General features: G+C 60.3%; 1 protein-coding gene across 1 annotated transcript in view; it reads left to right on the forward strand.

The window, feature by feature from the left end:
* LOC133766705 (contactin-4) overlaps positions 1-18,025 on the forward strand; it is a 268,926-nt gene extending 250,901 nt beyond the window's left edge. The window contains exons 12-21 of the mRNA XM_062200335.1: positions 601-718; positions 3,525-3,683; positions 5,158-5,307; positions 6,403-6,473; positions 7,193-7,427; positions 9,850-9,962; positions 10,945-11,131; positions 11,531-11,643; positions 15,570-15,738; positions 17,925-18,025. Of these exons, the coding sequence (XP_062056319.1) occupies positions 601-718; positions 3,525-3,683; positions 5,158-5,307; positions 6,403-6,473; positions 7,193-7,427; positions 9,850-9,962; positions 10,945-11,131; positions 11,531-11,643; positions 15,570-15,738; positions 17,925-18,025 (1,416 nt within the window). The remainder of the gene's footprint in view (positions 1-600; positions 719-3,524; positions 3,684-5,157; positions 5,308-6,402; positions 6,474-7,192; positions 7,428-9,849; positions 9,963-10,944; positions 11,132-11,530; positions 11,644-15,569; positions 15,739-17,924) is intronic.
* The last annotated feature ends 773 nt before the right edge of the window (positions 18,026-18,798 follow it).

Genomic DNA, 18,798 nt, shown 5'->3' on the forward strand with positions numbered 1-18,798 from the left:
GTGTCCTGTTACATCGCCACCACGCAGGCCTCTCCTCCTGGTCACAAAAGCTCCACGCTGGTGAGCAGTGTGGAAACGCTGCTGGGGCACAGAGGCGGCCATACCAGGGTTTTAATTAGTTCCATTCATCTGCTAATCAAACATGCATTTGGCATTTGCAAAACAAATTAGCACCTTTCCACACTAGGCGATGCGGGATTCCCCTGGAGAGTCTGGTGCTCCTGCTATTTGAATTCAAACCTGGGAGCAGGTGGGATGCGGCCGTCAGGCAGGGTTGGCGTGGATGCAGATCCAACTCCGGGGGCTTGCACCCCCCAAGCCTGGAGCTCCCAAGTAGAGTGGAGGCTCCGGCTTGGGACGGGGCTGGGGACCAGGCGCCTGCGTGCTTCCGAGCAGACCGGCCGGTCAGCCGGGGGCCTGTGGAAGTGGTGCTCTGGAGGGCAGGCGTCCTTACCACCCATGCAGGCCAGAGCACACCGCTGCTGTGTGCGTCAGCCGGAGCGAGCTGAGTGCGTCCCCGCCGCGTCCGGTCCGCCATGTGCCAGTCCTGCTTCGAGCTCATTAGAAAGTCATTGCAGCCGCTCTGCTCTCCATCAGCAGGACTCGGCTGGGGATCTGATGATCCGGAACATTCAGCTGACGCACGCCGGGAGATACGTCTGCATGGTCCAGACGAGTGTGGACAGGCTCTCGGTGACCGCCGACCTCGTCGTGAGAGGTACCGCGCTTTGCCTTGTCGCTAAAGCCTCACGGGTCGTCTACTCCAGTGCCGAGTTCTCAACTCCTCAGTGGTTTGGGATCAGGAGGAGAGGCGGGCAGTGTTCTCTGGGGATGTCCAGTCACCTCCCGCCAGCAGTGAGCCCTGCAGGTCCCCAGCGAGGGCTTCTGCAGTTGACAGGAATTCTAGAACTCTCCGTGAAGAAAGCTTGGGGTGTGCAGAGGACTCGGACGGCGCCGTCTCGTGTTTCATCCCAGCCAGGCCAGGCTGACCGTTAGGCCCCCCGTAGGACTGTGGCTCAAGATCAAGGCCCTCAGTGTCCTTGTTCCTGCAGCTGGCAGGGCTGTCCCCTGCCTGCAGAACAGTGTTGGATGCAAACACCTCCGGGTTGCCCGGGAGGGAGGAGGAAGCGGGGAGCTGCGGTCACAGGCGACATTTGTGAGCCCCTCCTGCGCCCCCGGGCCCCTCCGATCACCATGGCTGAGCCACGGCCCCCGAGTCCCTCCCAGGCCTCACCAAGCTGTCCGTGGACTCCTGGGAAGCATTTTTAAATGCAGATTTAAGGCTTACTGAGCCCATGCGTGCACCAGCATGAAATCTGTGTGTGGTCAGGGGTTCTAGGAGGCTGCCGCAGGGAGCTGGAAGCACCCGTGGTCAGTGTCAGGTGTCCTGGGCCAGTGGGCTGAGCCCCGGAGGAACTGGGGGTGCAGGGAGCGGAAACCCCAGACGCCGGAAGGGAGGCAGCTGAGCTCGCGTGCCCGGGAGGCAGGTGTCGCCAGGGGCACAAAGTGGGCTGCTCCGTCCTGGGGACACAGGCCTGGGAGGTGTGTGGGGCCGGCACCATCACGGAGGCCAGAGCAGACGACACTTGCATGCTGGGTGCCTGCGTCCTCCCCCCGGGATGAGATCCTTTGCTCACGGTGCGGGTGGGGCCGTGCTAAGACTGCCTCAGAACACCAGTCTGTTTCCCGGCTAAGATGCCCCAGAGCCGGTCTGCTCTCCCCACGGGAACAAAGGAACTCTGTTCTGAAAATTTATCCCCTATTTAATTAGGATAATGTTCAGATCAGCAGTTTAAACACCAATAAATTAGTCTAATAAATATTTAAATCAGTAATAGTTGAAGTTCTTAAATGATATTGTATACTTCATTTCACAGAAAATAGAGTTGAATACCAAGAGGAATTCGCAAGCACCGAATAAAAGAAAATGTAGTCTAATCAGTTAATAAGGCCAATAAATTAATACGCCGTTTAAGAGTGCGAGCGCGAGCGCGCGTTCCGTCTTCCCGGGCTCTGCCCTGGCGGGTTTTCTGCAGGGTGCACAGAGGAGGCAGCAATGACTTTGATGCTCCGTGGAGATGTCATGGTTCGGACCAGGGCAGCCTCGAGGGCTGGCTCCAGCCCCGCGACACTCATGCCTGAGCCACGAGCAGACCAGGGCCAGACCCGTGTCCCCTCTGTGGCCATCGGCCAGCTCATCGTGCTGTTCAGAGGACAAACATTTGCACGTTTTGAAAGAGGCACGCAGTGTCCCTAAAACCAAGTGGGTGAACATCCTGTGAGGTCACAGCGGTACAGCAGGCAGGGGCCGGGACAGAGACCAGCAAAACTGTCCAGAGGCCAGAGCCGTGCCACCTGCCCTCCCGCCCTGCAGTGGGGCCAGTGCAGGCTCAGCCGCTTCTGTCACGTGCTCTCTGGGCCACTAAGGAGGGGACACTTTCCTGTCTGTGGCGCTGGGCTTTAAAGGGCCCGTGGCGCAGCCACAGCGGAAGGAGATGCTGGGGTGAGAAGCTGGTGAGAACAGGGAGCGTCTCGGCTCTGGACGTCTCCGGTTAACAAGACCCCCAAAGAGCAGAGGATGTCTCAGCCCTGCCAGGTGGCATCCGACCGGCAGGCAAAGATGTCCCCGTGGGAAATGAGTCAGCTCCACACCCAGGAGACGCGTTTGGTCTCCCCTGTGGGTCTGTAAAGCGATGGTTAGGGAAGGGAGGAGAATGTAGGGTTTCACGCACGGGGGAGGTAGCGACTCTGAGAGCCAAGCCTGCGTCAGCGACGTGGCCGTTCACCTTCCACAGCTCCACACGAGCTGGCCCAAGGGCACTCGGCCAACAGACTGGTGACTGTGCCGGGGGTCGGCTAACACCCCCAGGAGTCCCCCCTGATGCCTGGCTAGTGGACGTGGGTTTGTCCCATGTCCCTGGTACCACCTCCTCTCCTGAGACACTGAGGTGTGCCTGTGAGCGGAGAGTCTCCTGTTGGACAGCAGCCCTGGGTCTCTGCCTGCCAACTGCTCTGGGCCGCTCTGTCTTTTTCTGGCCCACAGGCCTCCATGTGCACCTGTGCGGATGCAGCCAGCACCAGTTCTAAGCAGCACAGAGAGAGGGTGGTGTGGGGTGCAGGCCGCGTGCAGGGAGGGGCTGCCTCCTCACCTACATCCAAATCCTTGCCCTCCGTGGGGGAAGCAACCGTTCCCACCTGTCTGTAGTCGTCATGACGTCAGACTGTCTCCGTGGCGACTGTATCCCTGGTGACAGGGCCCGCCCTGGGTGGGAATCACGGATACCTGAGGGCAGGGCAGGGACTCGGCTCTGGGAGCCACCATGTCCCCGGCTTCGACACAAGCATTCTCTGGCCGTTCCTTGCTGTCCTGTGGGTTCCTCCTCTTAGCCCAGGAGTGAAGGGCCACGCAGAGTCCAGCACCCAGCGTGTGTGTGTTCAGAGCAGGCCTGAGAAGCCGTGAGCTGGGATGGTGTGGGCCGGCGCCCCCTTCAAGGACACAGCCCTGAGGGCCTCGCTCTTCCCAGGTCCCCCAGGCCCCCCCGAGGCTGTGACCATCGACGAAATCACAGACAGCACCGCTCAGCTCTCCTGGAGGCCCGGGCCCGACAACCACAGCCCCGTCACCATGTACATCATTCAAGCTCGGACGCCATTCTCCGTGGGCTGGCAAGCTGTCAGCACAGGTACCAGACGGGGGCCTGGGCTCTCGCAGTCCTCCGCCTGCGGGGAGGGGCACTGTGTGGACCCCGGGCCCTCCCTCAGACCCGGCTGCAGAGGACACGGCCGAGCCCGGAGCTCAGCCACTGCTCGCCGCTGAGTTCCTGTTTTCTCTGTGTTGACCCAAAGCCGTGTTCTCGCTTCTCTCTCGCGTCTCTTTACACACATTGGAAAATGCACTCGGTGCCCAAACAGAACAACCTGTGTGTGTGTCACCTGTGCCTCCGTCATGCCCGGTGCTCCTAGGTCACAGACTTGGGGGGTTTGTGACCTGCCCTCGTGAAGCCAGGCCGTGGCTGCTGCCGTGAGCCTCCCCCCCCCCCCCCCCCCGTCCCCCTGCGCTTCTCCTGCAGCGTCCGTGTGGGCGCGAGGAGACACGGGACTTCTGCTTCCAGATTTTAAGTCCCAGAGGTGTTTTCCTTAAAGCGCCCCTGTCAGGACAGCCACAGCATTCTCACCCCCTCCCCCCTGCATTTCCACCACATTTCCCGTTTTCAGGGAAGTTCCACAGTCCGTCCTCTTAGGGCCTTAGCTCTCATCACCGTCTCACCCCGGTCGCTCCCTCCTGATTGGCTCACTGGTTGATGCGGGTTCCATGTGAGGGAAGATTGGGCCAAGAGGCAGGTCCTGCAGGCGGGGGGTGGGCGGCTGTGGGCTTGGAGGAGGAACCGCCGCAGTGATGTGCCCAGTTTTATTTCTATTTATTTATTTGAAAGGCAGAGTTAGAAAAAGAGTGAGGTCTTCCATTGTCTGGTTCTCTCCCCAAATGGGCCCAACAGCCAGGGCTGGGCTGATCTGGAGCCCGGAGCCAGGATCCTCCTCCGGGTCTCCACGTGGCTGCAGCACTTGGGCCATCTTCCACTGCTTTCCCAGGTGCATTAGCAGGGAGTGGATGGGAATCGGAGCAGCCAGGACTCGAACCAGCGCCCGTGTGGGATGCTGGTGCTGCCGGCGGCGGCCTTACCTGCCGCACTACAGCGCCAGCCCATGATGCACCCAGTGTTACACACGTCCCGGGGTCGTGCTGATTTTAACAACGCCAGTTGTTTTTCCGTGGGAGTTTTTTGCCCCTCAGGAATGGGGCTCTGTGCAGTCACTGGCGTTCTGCTGAGTCAGGGGTCCGCTTTAAGCAGAGCTGAGAACAGTCCGGAAGCTGGGAGGAGAATCCCAACGCTGACTCCGCAAGGAGAACCTCGGGCAGCTTTGCACCCTGGGGCTTTGTGTCTTTTGTGATGTCCCCTGCTGGCCTCTGACTGGCACTTACTGGTTTCGCATCCGTTCTGGGATTCCCGGCGGTGTGTGCACAGCCGCAGTGAGATGCCCCGGGACCCTGAAGGCGCGGTGGATCCTGGTGGTGCGGGGTGTCCCCTCTGCCTCCCACGCCTGCGCATCCTGTCCTAGGAACCTGGAAACACCCCTTCCCGCTCTGATCCCTTGCAGTCCCCGAGCTCATCGACGGGAGAACCTTCACAGCGACCGTGGTGGGCTTGAGCCCCTGGGTGGAGTACGAGTTCCGCACAGTTGCAGCCAACGTGATCGGGATCGGCGAGCCCAGCCGGCCCTCGGAGAAACGGCGGACGGAGGAGGCCCGTGAGTAGCCGGGCACAGCTGCGGGCACACTCGGGCAGTGCCGGCCCCAGGGAGCGGTGCTGAGCCCGCACTCCCTAGACACCAGGTCGTGGGAAGCCGGGTGATCAGGAGCCAGGTTCTGCTCAGTGGTGCACTTGCCCAGGGGCACCGCACTCACCACGCCCCAAAGCCGACTCCTTCACCAACCCGTGGTCTCCAGAGTTCTCCTAACAGGGCTGTTGTTTTAAATCCACATCCCCATCTCAAATTACAGAAATCACTTATGACAGAGACCTCGGCTGGGCTGCTCTGAGGTCACCAACCACCCCGGGAGCTGAGACCCAGAGCGTCCAGGGCCGGCCAGCCGTGCAGCACGGCGCTGAGCAGGGCCTGAGCGAGCACCGGGAGGAGGAACCCACACCACGGGAGCTGCCTGTCCTCTCGCAGTGCGTGGGCTGCATAGAGGCCCGGCTGTGGGGGTGCCAAGCCCCTGTTGAAGGGATAACAGGGGCCTAGGAAGATGGAAACTCTGCAACTCTCAGAAAACACCATTGGCATCTACGTCATTGGCTTTAACCACGGGACAAACCCGCTCACCGGCCTCCGACTCTGGCCCTGCGGTCCCAGAGCTGGTCCTGTGCCTTCTTTCCCTGTCCAAGTCTAATCTCTCAGAGATTCTCGGTCAGCCAGATACCCTCCCCCCCCTTACAGACCTGAGAGGTGAACCTGTGCCCAGTACCCCCTTCAACACCTGGCTCACGCCCACTCCTGGGCGCCCACACCTGTCCGTTCTGCGTGTACCACACACGGCTGATAAACACCGGAGCACCAGCTGCTCCGTCCCCCCAGGTCCGGGCCCCCCGGCCTCCAGGCAAGGAGCTGATGGGCCGGCAGCGGTTGTGTCCGCCATGTTGAACGGGAAACAGGAGATCCGCCTCCAGCTCCTGTGCCTCCCTCCTCCCAGCTCAGGCCGTGGGCCCGTGGCTCAGTTCCTGAGCTCAGAGGACAGACGTGTGCACGCCCGAGTTTTGTCGGAAGGGAGTCACGGCGCCCAGGTGACGTCCTGGGCCCTCCTGTGGCCGTGCCACCTCTCCTGACTTGTCCTTGTCCCTGCAGTGCCGGAGGTCACCCCAGCCAACGTCAGCGGCGGTGGAGGCAGCAAGTCTGAGCTGGTTATAACCTGGGAGGTAACTGCATGGGGACGGCAGGCACTGCGGGCCCATCTTCACGTTAGACGCAGCTGGACGCGTCCCCCACGGTTTGTGACAGCCGAGGCCCACGTGAGCGCCCACCCTCCCTCGTCCGTAGCTGGTGGCTGCTCCATTCTCCACAGTCGGGAACGGCGCTTGTCTGACAAATCCAGGCTGGCGTGGCCTCCCGAGCTGCCCTGAGGCCGCAGGATTCAAAGCCCTGGTGGCTGTGGCGCCTGGCCCCAGCATTCGGCTCTGAGCTGGAGCCGTCCTTAGACAACTCGGAGGTCACTTAGTCACCCGTTCACGTCACAGTCGGCTTGGCGAGGGGAGGTGGCGCTTAATGAAAGGCCCCCTCCTGGTTTTGGAAGATTCTAGAAGCAGCCCCAGAAGCCAAAATCATCAGAGTTCCCTGAGCCCCACGGTGAGAGAGGAAGGCCTGGCTCGTGCCAAGGTGGTCCTCATTGTCCCCCTGAGAGCCTGCACCTGGCGCTGGAGCGAGGTCAGCATGCACTGCTGTCGGCGTCGGCACACCTCGAGCGGGTCTCCCACAGCCGGCTGCCAGGGGCAGGCTCCCCTGCACGTGTCCATCCGGGTGGGCCAGCACCTCAGGGGCACTCACCCAGAACAAAACCCAGAGGGAGGCAGGTGGGAGGCGTGGGGCCGGGGTGCAGGCGGAGGCAGCCGCAGCCTCTGGTCCCCCCCTTCCTCCCCAGACGGTGCCCGAGGAGCTGCAGAATGGCAGAGGCTTCGGCTACGTGGTGGCCTTCCGGCCGTACGGCAAGATGATCTGGATGCTGACGGTGCTGGCGTCCGCCGACGCCTGCAGATACGTGTTCCGGAACGAGAGCGTGCGCCCCTTCTCTCCCTTCGAGGTGAAAGTGGGTGTCTTCAACAATAAGGGGGAGGGCCCCTTCAGCCCCACCACGGTGGTGTATTCCGCGGATGAAGGTAAGACACCCCACCCACCGCAACCGCGGGATGCGGGAACTGGGCTGGGGCTCTGGTGTGGCGCTGGGGGTCATGGGATTGCGCTGACACCCCGTCAGTCAGAGCCGTGCCCTGATGGGGTAGAGTGAGCTGTGGAGCCCCAGCGTCCTTATCCAGCCTGCTCCCTAGATAAGAGCTGTTCCGGTGTGCAGGAAGTGGGCTGTGGGTCCCCAGAGCTTGGTGGGACCCCCACTGCAGGGAGCAGAGCTCCCCCTGCTGGCGTGGTGTCATCACTGCTCTCAAGGGAATGACAAAGTATAATTTGAGGGCAGGCCTTTGGCCTGCTCGCGACACTGGCATCCCACGTCCAGGGCCTGGGTTCGAGTCCCAGCTCTGCCTCCAGTTCCAGTTTCCTGCCCACGTGCACCTGGGGAGATAGCAGGTGACAGCTCACGGACCTGAGTCCCCGCCTCCCACGTGGGAGACGGACTGAGTTCCTGGCTGCCAGCTTTGTCCTGTTGCCGGCATCTAGGAGTCGATCAGCAGATCGGAGGTCTCTGTCCCCTCTGTCTCTCTCTGCCTCTGAAATTACATGTGTATGAGTGCGTATGTATCCATACTATAGATAGTCTGTTATATATAACATACATTAGATGTCTAGTCTCTTATATATATATGAAATCTTCACTTCCTCCTACCCCCTGCATCTATGTCACGTCACACCTTAAACCTACTGTACCAGTCAGCTAGGGGCGTAGGTCCGGAAGCCTGGGGATCGCGTTGGTGGCCTCCTGCAGTGCCGCGGGGTGGAGGGCTGGCTCTCGTCCCCGCCGCGGCTGTGCTGGCCCGGCTCCGGGACAGCGCCTTGCTCAGGCTCCGATCGCTGGGCCTGGGCTTTGCTGCTCTCGAGAGGATATTCAGAGTGAGGCCGTGTGGAAGCAGCTGAGTCACTGAGGTGGAGTCAGGATGCAGGAAATTCTCCCAGAAGTGGAAAATCACCCCTGAGGTCCGAGACCGGGAGCCTGCGGGGACCCGGCCCCGCCCCTCCGCCCACCACGCGTGCCTGCGGCCTGCATGCTCCAGCCACGTCCTCAGGCCCGCACGTGTGCTGTGCACCACGCCTCCTCGTCCCGTGCTGTCCCTGTGAGCGCACACACACACCCTTCACGCCTCCCCGAGCCACTGCAGCCTCCCTGCCTGTCCTGGGCCTGCAGGCTGAGCCGTTGCTCCTCCCACCCCAGCTGTCCCACGCTGCTCTGCCGTGACCCCACCCTGCTGCACTGCCGACCTTGAACTTGAGCTGTGGGGTCCTCAGGGCCGTGTCCCGGGTGGACCACGTGTTTTCTCCTCGTGTAGCCCTTGTGCTGCGTGGTTCTGAGCCCTGAGGTGACCTCTGACCCCAGCAGCACACATGGAGCGCCGCACCATCTCACAGAGCCACAGCCGTAGAGGACGGTGCTGTTGTCCAGCCGTTCCTGCGGTGCCTTGAGCGTCCCTGGAGGAGGGCCCCAGTCCCCGTAAATGATAGGAGATGGACTTTGTGAGATATGTAGTAGTAACGCCAATCTGGAGTTCTTAGGAAAAAATATTTACCAACTTAAACACAAGAGCTCATGAATGTCATTGGTTAAGATACGGCTAAGCTGGGTTTTCTTTAAGAAAGACATTGAAAGGAAAATTCAGGGTACCAGTGGGTCTCAGCTCTGGCAGAGATCTGGCCAAAATCTCTCGAATTCAGGAAGTACTGGGTCCCTTTCTCGTTCATCAGTGAGCAGGTTTCGGCCCAGGGAATGTAACTTACTCCTCTGCCATCTCTGAGGTTGTGCCGGCCCCGCCCTCCTGCCACTGCCCACGGGGGCTTTGGACCCTGGACTGACCCCTGCCTCCGCCTGTCTCCTGCCAGGCCCACAGGCCCCCAACTGCCCTACGGCTCTCCCTCCCAGTCCCATCGTTGTGGGGGAGCTCAGTACTGGCATGTGCCTGGGGCCTGCCCACCACCTCTGCCAGGCTGCTGCTGGGGGTTCCCTGGGGAGGGGGCAGCCAGGCCCACACAGCTGCTGAGACAGGCTCTGGGTGCCTCCGGGGCGGGGCGGGGCAGCACCTGCTGCTCCCGCCTCTTGCTCCCTGGGCCTCTGCTCTCACGTTGATGACCCAGTGCCCAGGCTCTTTCCTACGATGAATGCCGGTTAAGAACATCTGTGTTGAGGGAATTACTGGCTCTGAAAACTGGGTGCCACGTCTGAGGCCCTGGTTGCTTCCCCTCCACCCCCAAGGTGAGGGCTTAGGCAGGTGCTCCCCCTGCACCCCAACTGCTCATCTCTGCTGCTGTACCCGCTGGTGTGGCCCCAGTCACGGAGGGTGGCGCTGTGAGCACCTCCCAGTGCCAGTGTCTAAAGCCCCGGCGCAGCTGGTGCCGCACTGACCCCTCCGTGTCCCCCTGCAGAGCCCAGCAAGCCGCCAGCCAGCATCTTTGCCAGGAGCCTTTCAGCCACAGACATCGAAGTCTTCTGGGCCTCTCCCCTGGAGAAGAGCCGAGGGCGGATACAAGGTTATGAGGTCGGCAGGAGATGAGGGTCGTGGGAGTGGGGACGCGCCGGTACCCTCGGGGAGGCCGCCAGACACCTGTGGTCCATGTGGGAGAAGTGGGGTCTAACTCAATCCAGGTCCTTGCCTTTTACTTGAAAGCATTTTAAACACAGTGCATAAAATGCTGAAGTTTAGTTACAAGGTGCGAAAGCACACACACACACACACACACGAGGGCGTAGTTAGGAGTGGACCAGAGAGACAAGGGGGTGGGGAAGTGATGTAGAGACGGGCACACCGTCAGCGCCTTCTCTCGTCCTTATCTCCAAGGGAAGAGGTCGAGCACTCCCAGCACCTTTGTTTAGGGGGTAGTGTGGTCCCCAGGGACCCGGGAAGTTCGTGACACCTCCATGACACTCCACCTGGAGCCTAATCCACGTGTTAACATGGAGACCTTCCCCAGGACCAGATGAAGACAGGGCATTCTGGGACGCGGGTGTTCTAACAGACCGATGGGCTGGAACTCCATGGCACAGGGCCTTGTGGTCTGTGAGCTCCAGCTCAGCTACCTTGGCCATGTCGTCACGGGGAGACGCCCCACCTCCCACCTGGAGGTGCCTGCTTCAGTCCATGAGGACGCTGAGCGTTCAGCTGAGAGGGCCCCTTTTCCGCGCCATGTCCTCGGGGGCTTTTTCAGAATATTTGCCAGTGCCGGAATTCATGAGCTGATCGGCAAAATGAGCTTAGGTCTGAAATGCCTGCCATCGGGGTCCCTCCTGCTCAAAACAAAGGCTAGAAAGGCAAGAGATAACTAAGGGCAGGTGGGCCATTTGACATCCCGCTAGGAAGACAGAAGGGGGCCCTGGTTACCGCTGAGGGTTCCTGGGAGCAGGCCACGCCCTTTGTTCTGGGGAGTCTGCTCTTCAGTAGCTCCAGGGTAGGAATCTGGAGCGTTCCGGGACGTGGGAAACATTCCGACCGCTGTGACTTCCAGGCCGTCGTCTTTTCTCAGGTTAAATACTGGAGACACGAAGACAAGGAAGAAAATGCTAGAAAGATAAGAACCGTCGGAAACCAGACGTCTACAACAATCACCAACTTACAAGGCAGCGCGCTGTATCACCTGGCCGTCAAGGCCTACAACTCCGCGGGGACAGGGCCCTCCAGTGCCACGGTCAACGTCACCACCAGGAAGCCGCGTAAGGGCAAACTTGCTGGGAACAGGATTCCCCAGACACATCCCAAGTTCATTGCCTCCCCACCTCCCAGTGGTCATTTGCATACTAATTGGCATCATTAGGAGGATTCAGATTTACCTTAGCATTTTAACTGAACCTGTGCAAAACGCAGTGCTCCGGAGGACAGAAAGATAAATGTTTCCCTCCTTGCCTGGAAGGCTGCCTCTCACCCTAAGCGGTAGGCGGCCAGCTGAATCCTTTTCCATTTGCAGCGCCGAATCGCGTCAGATTTCAGCGACCTTGAAGACACATATTAGAGCAATCGCCCATTAAATTGCCTGCACTCTCGAATTCGAGGCAGGAATCCGTGGAGATTTAATAATCTGTGACTTGGTATATCTTCATTTTTTTCTCCCATAGCGCCGAGTCAGCCCCCCGGAAACATCATCTGGAATTCATCGGACTCGAAAATCATCCTGAACTGGGACCAGGTGAAGGCTCTGGAGAACGAGTCCGAAGTGAAAGGCTACAAAGTACGGAATTTCTCCTTGTGCAGGCACCTGACCTTGACCCCGGGTCTGGGCCCTGTCCCGCCCCCGGGCTCCGCGTCCAGCCTCCCCTGCCCCCGGGCTCCGCGTCCAGCCTCCCCCGCCCCTGGGCTCTGCATCCAGCCTCCCCCGCCCCCGGGCTCCAGGTCCAGCCTCCCCCGCCCCCGGGCTCCAGGTCCAGCCTCCCCCGCCCCCGGGCTCCATGTCCAGCCTCCCCGGCCCCCAGGCTCCGCGTCCAGCCTCCCCCGCCCCCAGGCTCCCCGTCCAGCCCAGGAGTCTCTGCTCCAGGGGTCAGGCGTCATCCATCCCCTGAACTTCAGGTTCAAGGCCCTGTGGCCATGCCACTCAATACTGCGGAATTACTCCTTTAGCCTTTGCGCTGTCGGCTTTGCTGGGCTCTTGCCTCCGTCCTGTTTAACAGTAACTCCCCGGCATTCATAACACTCCTGAAATTCTGTTGTGAAGGGAGAGTTACGCTGAGGCATGGAAAAGAGTTTTTCAGAAAATGAAACGTTGGCCTGTCCTCAAAGAGAAAGGGAATGGACGAAGCCAGCGGCTGCCCTTGGAAACAGCCTGAGCTACTAGATAGACTGTGTGGCACAGGCTGAGCCACCTGTCGTCACCTCACCGCCACCCCGGCACCAGTCGTCTGTCCCGGTGGTGCGGTCTGGACCGGGCCAGGACAGGCAGGGCTGTGTCTTCACACACCCAGCTCCTCAGCGGGCCTGGCTGGCGTCACTGTGCCCACGATCCTGCCCCATGGGGGTGACTTGGCCCCGCACAGTGTGGGGGTCTTCTGACGTGCACTGCTGGCTTCCACGGGGGGAGGAAGCCACCAGATCAGACACAAGCTAAGGCTGCCAATGGCCATGGTGCGGGAAGCTTGGTTCCCAGTGAAGGGTCAGACAGCTCTGCATGGTGTAAAGTGGTGTGGGGGCCGGGGGAGGGCTTGAGGGGGCCTTTGGTGGAGCAGAGGGTGTGTGAAGGAGCTGGAAAGAGGCTAGCAAGCCCACAAAGTGGGGTCGCCACCCCAGACACCCTGGAGGGACAGTCAGAGCCCCAGACAGTGCCTTTGTGACCAGGTGACCTTGGCACGCTGCCAGTCTGAGTGGAAGCGTCCAGGACCGACGTGGTTCAAGTAGAGGGGCAGGGCTCCCGCCCTGGGGAGTCGCTGCGCACAGCACCCCCGCCTGGCAGGCTCAGCTCCAGGGCACCGTGCTCCCTGTTCGCTCCGGGACGCCGTGAGGGAGGAGTGCCCTGGGCTGCGTGGACGACACTGGAGCCCCCGTGGTCCTGTTCTGATCCTGCGGCAGACAGCCATTGTTCCTGCAGATTTCCCAAGTCTCCATGATAAAGTGCCCCATCGTCTTCACCAGGAAGGAAGATCAGAAAACCAGGCCTGAGATTCTGGATTTTTTTTTTCAAGATGGAGGCAGGCTTGGAAGTCAGATGTGCAGGGGTCGTTCACCGCCCCCTCCCCACCCCAAGCAAAAGCAAGGGAGGGGCCGTGAGAACACGCCTCTTCCAGCACAAGCAGCAGACCCAGCTGGCTGGACGCTGGGGCCACCCAGTGGCCATGTGCTGCTGCCAGGACACACCTGCTGCTGCTCACTTGCGCCCCCGTGTGGGCAGAAGGCCACATAGGGCCCAGTGTTTTCAGAGACGGTGGAAAAATACAGTATTAAGTAAAACCTTCCGGTACTGAAACATTGGCAACTCATCCTTCCTACTTTGCTATGCAAAGAAGCCTTGCACACTGAATGTGGTCCTCTGAGCGGAGATGGGGTGTTATCAACACGGTCAGAGAACTTGGGGTGCCTGGACAGTCACAGGAGGGTGGAGCTGGAACTGCGCGTTTGCACGGCAGAGGGGCGCGCCCTGGACACTGTGACAGAAGATGCTGGAGACACCCTGCTGTCATTCCTCGCTCTGCTGACCGCCTGCTGGGCCCCCGTGAGCACACCCCACGGCCCAGCACCGCACACAGGCAGGAGCCATGTCTGGTCCCTTGCTGCCTGTGTGACCTCAGTGGATCACCAGGATGCTGTGTGGCTGCACTTGCCCTGTCTGTGAAAGGATCCCCACTTGTCTCTGTCCCTCCGTGCCTCTGATTCCCCCCCCAACCCCGCTCATCTCAGGTTTTAGACTTCCCTGGTGGCCCCAGGCCTGCACTGACTGGATTGTTCAAGTTTCTGCTGTCTCGCTGGGACACTGAAGTTGGCTATGACTGTGGGTGCCCTGAGCTGTCACCATACGGGCATTTTTCCGGCCAAGGATAATTCACCGCAGCCGGGTTAGAACGGAGCTCTCATCTCAGAACCCCAGTGTGGATCAAGGCCTGTGGTCTGCTGCTTTATCTCTGACAAAAGGGGCCAGGGTTGGGTGCATTGGAAGGTGACTGCGGAGTGCAGGAGTGAGGGTGGGCGCTGGCAGCCTTGGAGCTGTGACTCGGCTCCCACTGCCTGACACCCATGGCCTTGTGCCTGCAACAGAGGAAAGCGGCACAATGGCTCTGTCCACACCAGGCAAGGGTGTGCCCTCCCAGCTGTCCGTCATCCCCCGCGAGAGCAGGGCGCAGAAGCGGTGGAAGCACAGGTGTCCCCAGCAAATGCGTGTGTTCCACAGGAGAACTGTTAACTGGACTTCAGGTTCACGGTCAAGCTCGTGCTGAAGTGAGGCAGGAGCCGGCAGCAGTACTCAAGGTAGCCAGGCAGAGGGTTGGCTCGGCTTGAGCACCTTGTCAGACCCTCACTCCCCAGAGGTGAAAATGGAAACCCATCCATCATAGGGACCGGGAGAGCCCTCGGCGTCCCCAGGCAGTGGCCAGTGTGCAAGCCAGAGTTTGCTTCGGTGAGCTAGGTCCCAGTGATACGGGCATTTTTGTAGGACACATGATGGTATCGTTATTATCTAGAGACTGCCGCTGTGTGCACCTGCTGGCCCTCAGAAGCTCACACACGCTTGTCCTGGTAACGTTTGCCTGAAGGCCATCGCACGTTTGTCGGCTCAGCCGGTCCCTTAGCCAACATGGAGCAGCACAGAATCAAGCCAGCCAAGACACAGGCCCATGGGACTTCCCAGAGAAGATCCGTGGGGCATGGCGCAGGATTGGGGGCGACTACGTCTGTTTGTGTAGGAAGAGAATGAAACTTTCAGGCCAAACTGGAGAGGGAGCTGGGAGCCACCTCCAGCCTGCACAGCAGACCACTGGGTATGAGCTCTCTGAACCATGGGTTTAGCCATGTTTTCCAAATACGGCTCTGTGTGCCAGTTCCTGCATCTCCCCGATCAGAGAGCAGTCCCAGGCCGGTGACTGTTTTCAGGAGAACTCCATGGCCACCTCATCAAATGACCACAGCACAGCCCAGGCCCAGGGCCCACGAAGGAAAACCAGGAACCCCCTGTTGGGCTGCCCTGAGCGATGGCAGGAGGTCTTTCCCTGGGCAGACGCCCCCTCCGGAAGAGCCTTGCTGCGGGCCCCCTCCGGGTCTGCCGTCTGCTCCCAGCCTTGCCGCGCGTGCGTCTGTCCATGGGGTGGGCTCTCACACACCCCCCTGAGCCAGCCTCGCACACACAGGAGGACAGCAGTGCCCCCTCCTCACAGGCGAGGGAGATGAGGCTTGGAGTGAAGTCAGCGGCCCAGGGTCACAGCCTGGCCCAGTCTGTCCTAGCGCCCGGGCCCCGGTGTGAGCGACCCTGTGAGTCCTTGAGGAGGCCTTCTGCATGTCTCTCCAGGTGCGCCTGCTGAGCCTGCGAGATGGTCACCCCCACCCCACGACCCCCTCGGGAGCCCTAAAACTACGGGGCAGCCGGACCCCCGTTCCTCCGGCGGCCAGGGCTGAGCAAGCAGCCGCCGCCTGTCGCGGCCTCCGTGCGGGCAGCAGGTGGCACCGGTCTCTCTGTCTCTGCAGGTCCTCTACCGATGGAGCAGGCAGAGCAGCACATCCGTCATTGAGACGAACAAGACGTCGGTGGAGCTCTCTCTGCCATTCGATGAAGATTACATCGTAGAGATCAGGCCGTTCAGCGAGGGGGGCGACGGCAGCAGCAGCGAGCAGATCCGGATTCCAAAGATATCAAGTAAGGCTGGCTCGCTCTCCCCCAGCCCGCCCCGCCCCGGCTGTGTCCTGCAGGCTTCCACGGGAGCCTGGGCCTGGGGATAGCGCCCTGCCAGGGAAGGCGACTGATTGAGTCAGTCACCATCAAAAAGGGGACCGAAGCAGCCCCACGTCTCGTGCAGGGTTTCCAGGTGGCACTGTCGTAACCCCAGGTCCAGCAGAGGCAGGGCCAGGCGCAGCCAGGAGGAACCAGCACGCCTGGGCCGTTCGTTCCAGGAAGGAGGCCGTTCAGTGTCTCGAGTGGACACTTCGTTGAACTTGGCACCACTTGTCTCTGATGGGCGTGGGTACCATGTGCAGCGGCTGTCTGGTCAAGGCATCTGCATTTTCAAGTACTGTTGAATTATGGGTGAGAATATTTTTTGTAGCAAAGGCTTGCGGTTCAGTTTTGCAAATACCCCAGCCACATACTGTGTCTCTGTTGCTATGTGGTTCCAGGATAGGCAGGTACGCAGAGGCAGTGGTAGGTGAGTGGTGGGTGGGCCCGAGTGGGCGGCTTGTTGGGCTCCAGGTTCCCACCTGGGGCAAGGCGGGGCTCGCCAGCATGGCTCACAGCACTTCCCCCAGCAAGGTGGGGACCCTCTTGTCCCGTGTGTCTTACCACCATGAAAAGGAAGCCTGCAGGTGGCAACCTAAGTGTGGGCTGGGATTAAAGTGTGGGCTGGGGTTAGGCTGGGTTGCCGGTTCTCGGGCTGTCCCTGGAGAGGGGGCTTGAGGTCCCAGCAGATCCTCTCCATAGAGTCTGAGTTCCAGCCCGGGAGCACTCCAGCCCACCGACCATCACGTGGCTTCTGGGGGTGGTGGGGACGGGGCCGATTCTGTCTTGCTGGCACAAGCAAGGACTCCCCGAACGATTTCTGCTGCATCTACAGGTGTGGGTGCCTCAGATGAGCAGTTCTCTTCAGCCTTGCTGGGTGGGGTTGGCTGGCAGCTGCTCGGCACTCGCAGGCAGAGCGGATGGCAGAGGAAGCTGCGGCCCCACGGGGCGTCCCAGGGACGGGGTGGTTTGCCGGTGTCTCGGGACTGAGTTCATATTTATGGCAGTTAGTTTTGCATAAGCACACTGAAGGCACACAAAGCACAGAGGAGGCGCTGTAGGCACAGCTGTGTCTCATCCTGGAGTGCCTGGGTTCTGTTGCCCACTCCGCTCCGATGCCAAGGCTGAGTGTGGCCCTGGGAGCAGCAGCTGATGGCTCAGGTCCTCGGGTCCTGCCACCCGCATGGGCACTGGAACCGAGTTCCCGGTTTCGACGTCAGCCTGGCCCAGCCTCACTCCTGCAGGCATCTGGGGAGTGAACCAGCAGACGGAAGGTATCTCTCCTCTCCCTGCCTCCCTTTCCCCCTCTCCCCTCCATTTCAAATAAGTTTTCAAAAACTGGGGGGAGTGCGATTGTTCACCTCACTAAGGAAAGGGAGCCAGATGTGGGGAGCTCACAGCCTCGGAGCTGGGGGGCTGTTTGTCTCACTTGTTAAAATCTGGCTTTGTACTTTCTTATCCTTGCAAGGATGGTGTGATTTTTTTTTTTTTTTTGGACACAGTGATGATGCGTGGTCTATTCATTGTAAAAACGTGCACTAATCCAGCGTCTCGCTGTGGTTATGGGAGGATGAGTGAGGCTGTGGCCGAGAGAACCCCACCTCTGCCCCATCACGTTGGTCACAGATCTTTCTGCCTCAAAGAAGCCCTGAGTGACAGTCGGTGACCTCTTATTGTGAAAAACACGTTCCACCCACTGGAAGAGTTAAAAAGGAGTTGAGGTTTTGTTTCCAACATGGGTCTGAGTGCTAGTCCAGCCGAGGACAGGCAAGGGGGCCCCGCTAGGGGCGGTGACAGCACCTATAGGTGTCTCCTGTAGGGTCAGGTGAGAGCGAAGCAGCCGTGGGGTCTGTGCCCCGCGCAGGGCTAGAGCTGGAGGGGAGTGGGGGGGTCGATGTTGTTACGTCCTTGTCGTAAATCATCAGCTTTGTCGGCGTGGCTGCCCCGGGGACGTTGCAGTGTCTCCCCGGGTGTGGAGCGACAGCCTCAGCTCCCTGCCCTCGGGACCCACTGACACAGCCACACTGGTGCTGTGGAGGGGTGCGCCCTGCCCCGCCCTGCCCCCCCAGCGCCCGGCCGAGCTTGTGAGTGCCTCTGTTCTCTGTCCGCAGACGCCTACGCCCGGGGATCCGGGGCCTCGACTCCCAGCGCGTGCACGCTCTCGGCCATCAGCACCATCATGTTGTCCCTCACAGCCAGGTCCAGCTTATGACGAAGGGGCCGCAGGACTGGCCGCGGTGACGTAGGCGACGCGTAGCTAGCTGTTTTGAAGACGCCCAGCGCTGAGTCATATCGTTGTTCGAGTACATCTTATTACCGGAAAAAAAATGTTTCTCGCTTCTTTAGGAATGGCGTTCTCTGTACTCCGTCAAGGCAAACCTGGCTGTGTCTGAGTTCCCCTGGGAACGGATGCACTGCAGACATCTGCGAGACGATGCGACCAAAGCAGTTTACATACGTCCTTATATGCATATTTTTATTATATATTTAGTGTTTTATAGAATTTTTTAAAGTTAACATATAATGTAGATATTAATTTTTTCCTCTGCTATAAAATGCTACGGGCAACACAACCATGCATTATGATTTCCAGATTTTTCCTTTAAGGACCGAGTTCGAGACTCACCCTGGTGGATGGACTGCGGATCACGTGTACAGTTCTACAGGGGCCCAACGGCAGAGTGGCTGCAGAGCGGCGTGGGCCTGCGGGTGGCCGTGGCTCGGCTCCCCGGGGACTGGTTGTGGGCTGGAGGGACGCGGTGGTCTCCCACCCGTCGTAGCTGGTTCAGCAGTCCTGGGGCGGCCCAGGAATGGCCGCGGCCTCGCAGGCTGAGGTGCCCGTGCGAGGCGGCCGTCCGCAGGTCCAGCCTCGCACACCAAGGCGTTCTTGTCTCAGCCAAGTCCGTGCCGTCTCCGTCGTAGCATTCCCTTAGCCGTGACGTCACCCTGCAGTGACACCGACCAGAAGTCCCTGTATCACCGAGG

The sequence above is a fragment of the Lepus europaeus genome, chromosome 9 (assembly GCF_033115175.1).
Source record: "Lepus europaeus isolate LE1 chromosome 9, mLepTim1.pri, whole genome shotgun sequence".
Taxonomy (NCBI): domain Eukaryota; kingdom Metazoa; phylum Chordata; class Mammalia; order Lagomorpha; family Leporidae; genus Lepus; species Lepus europaeus.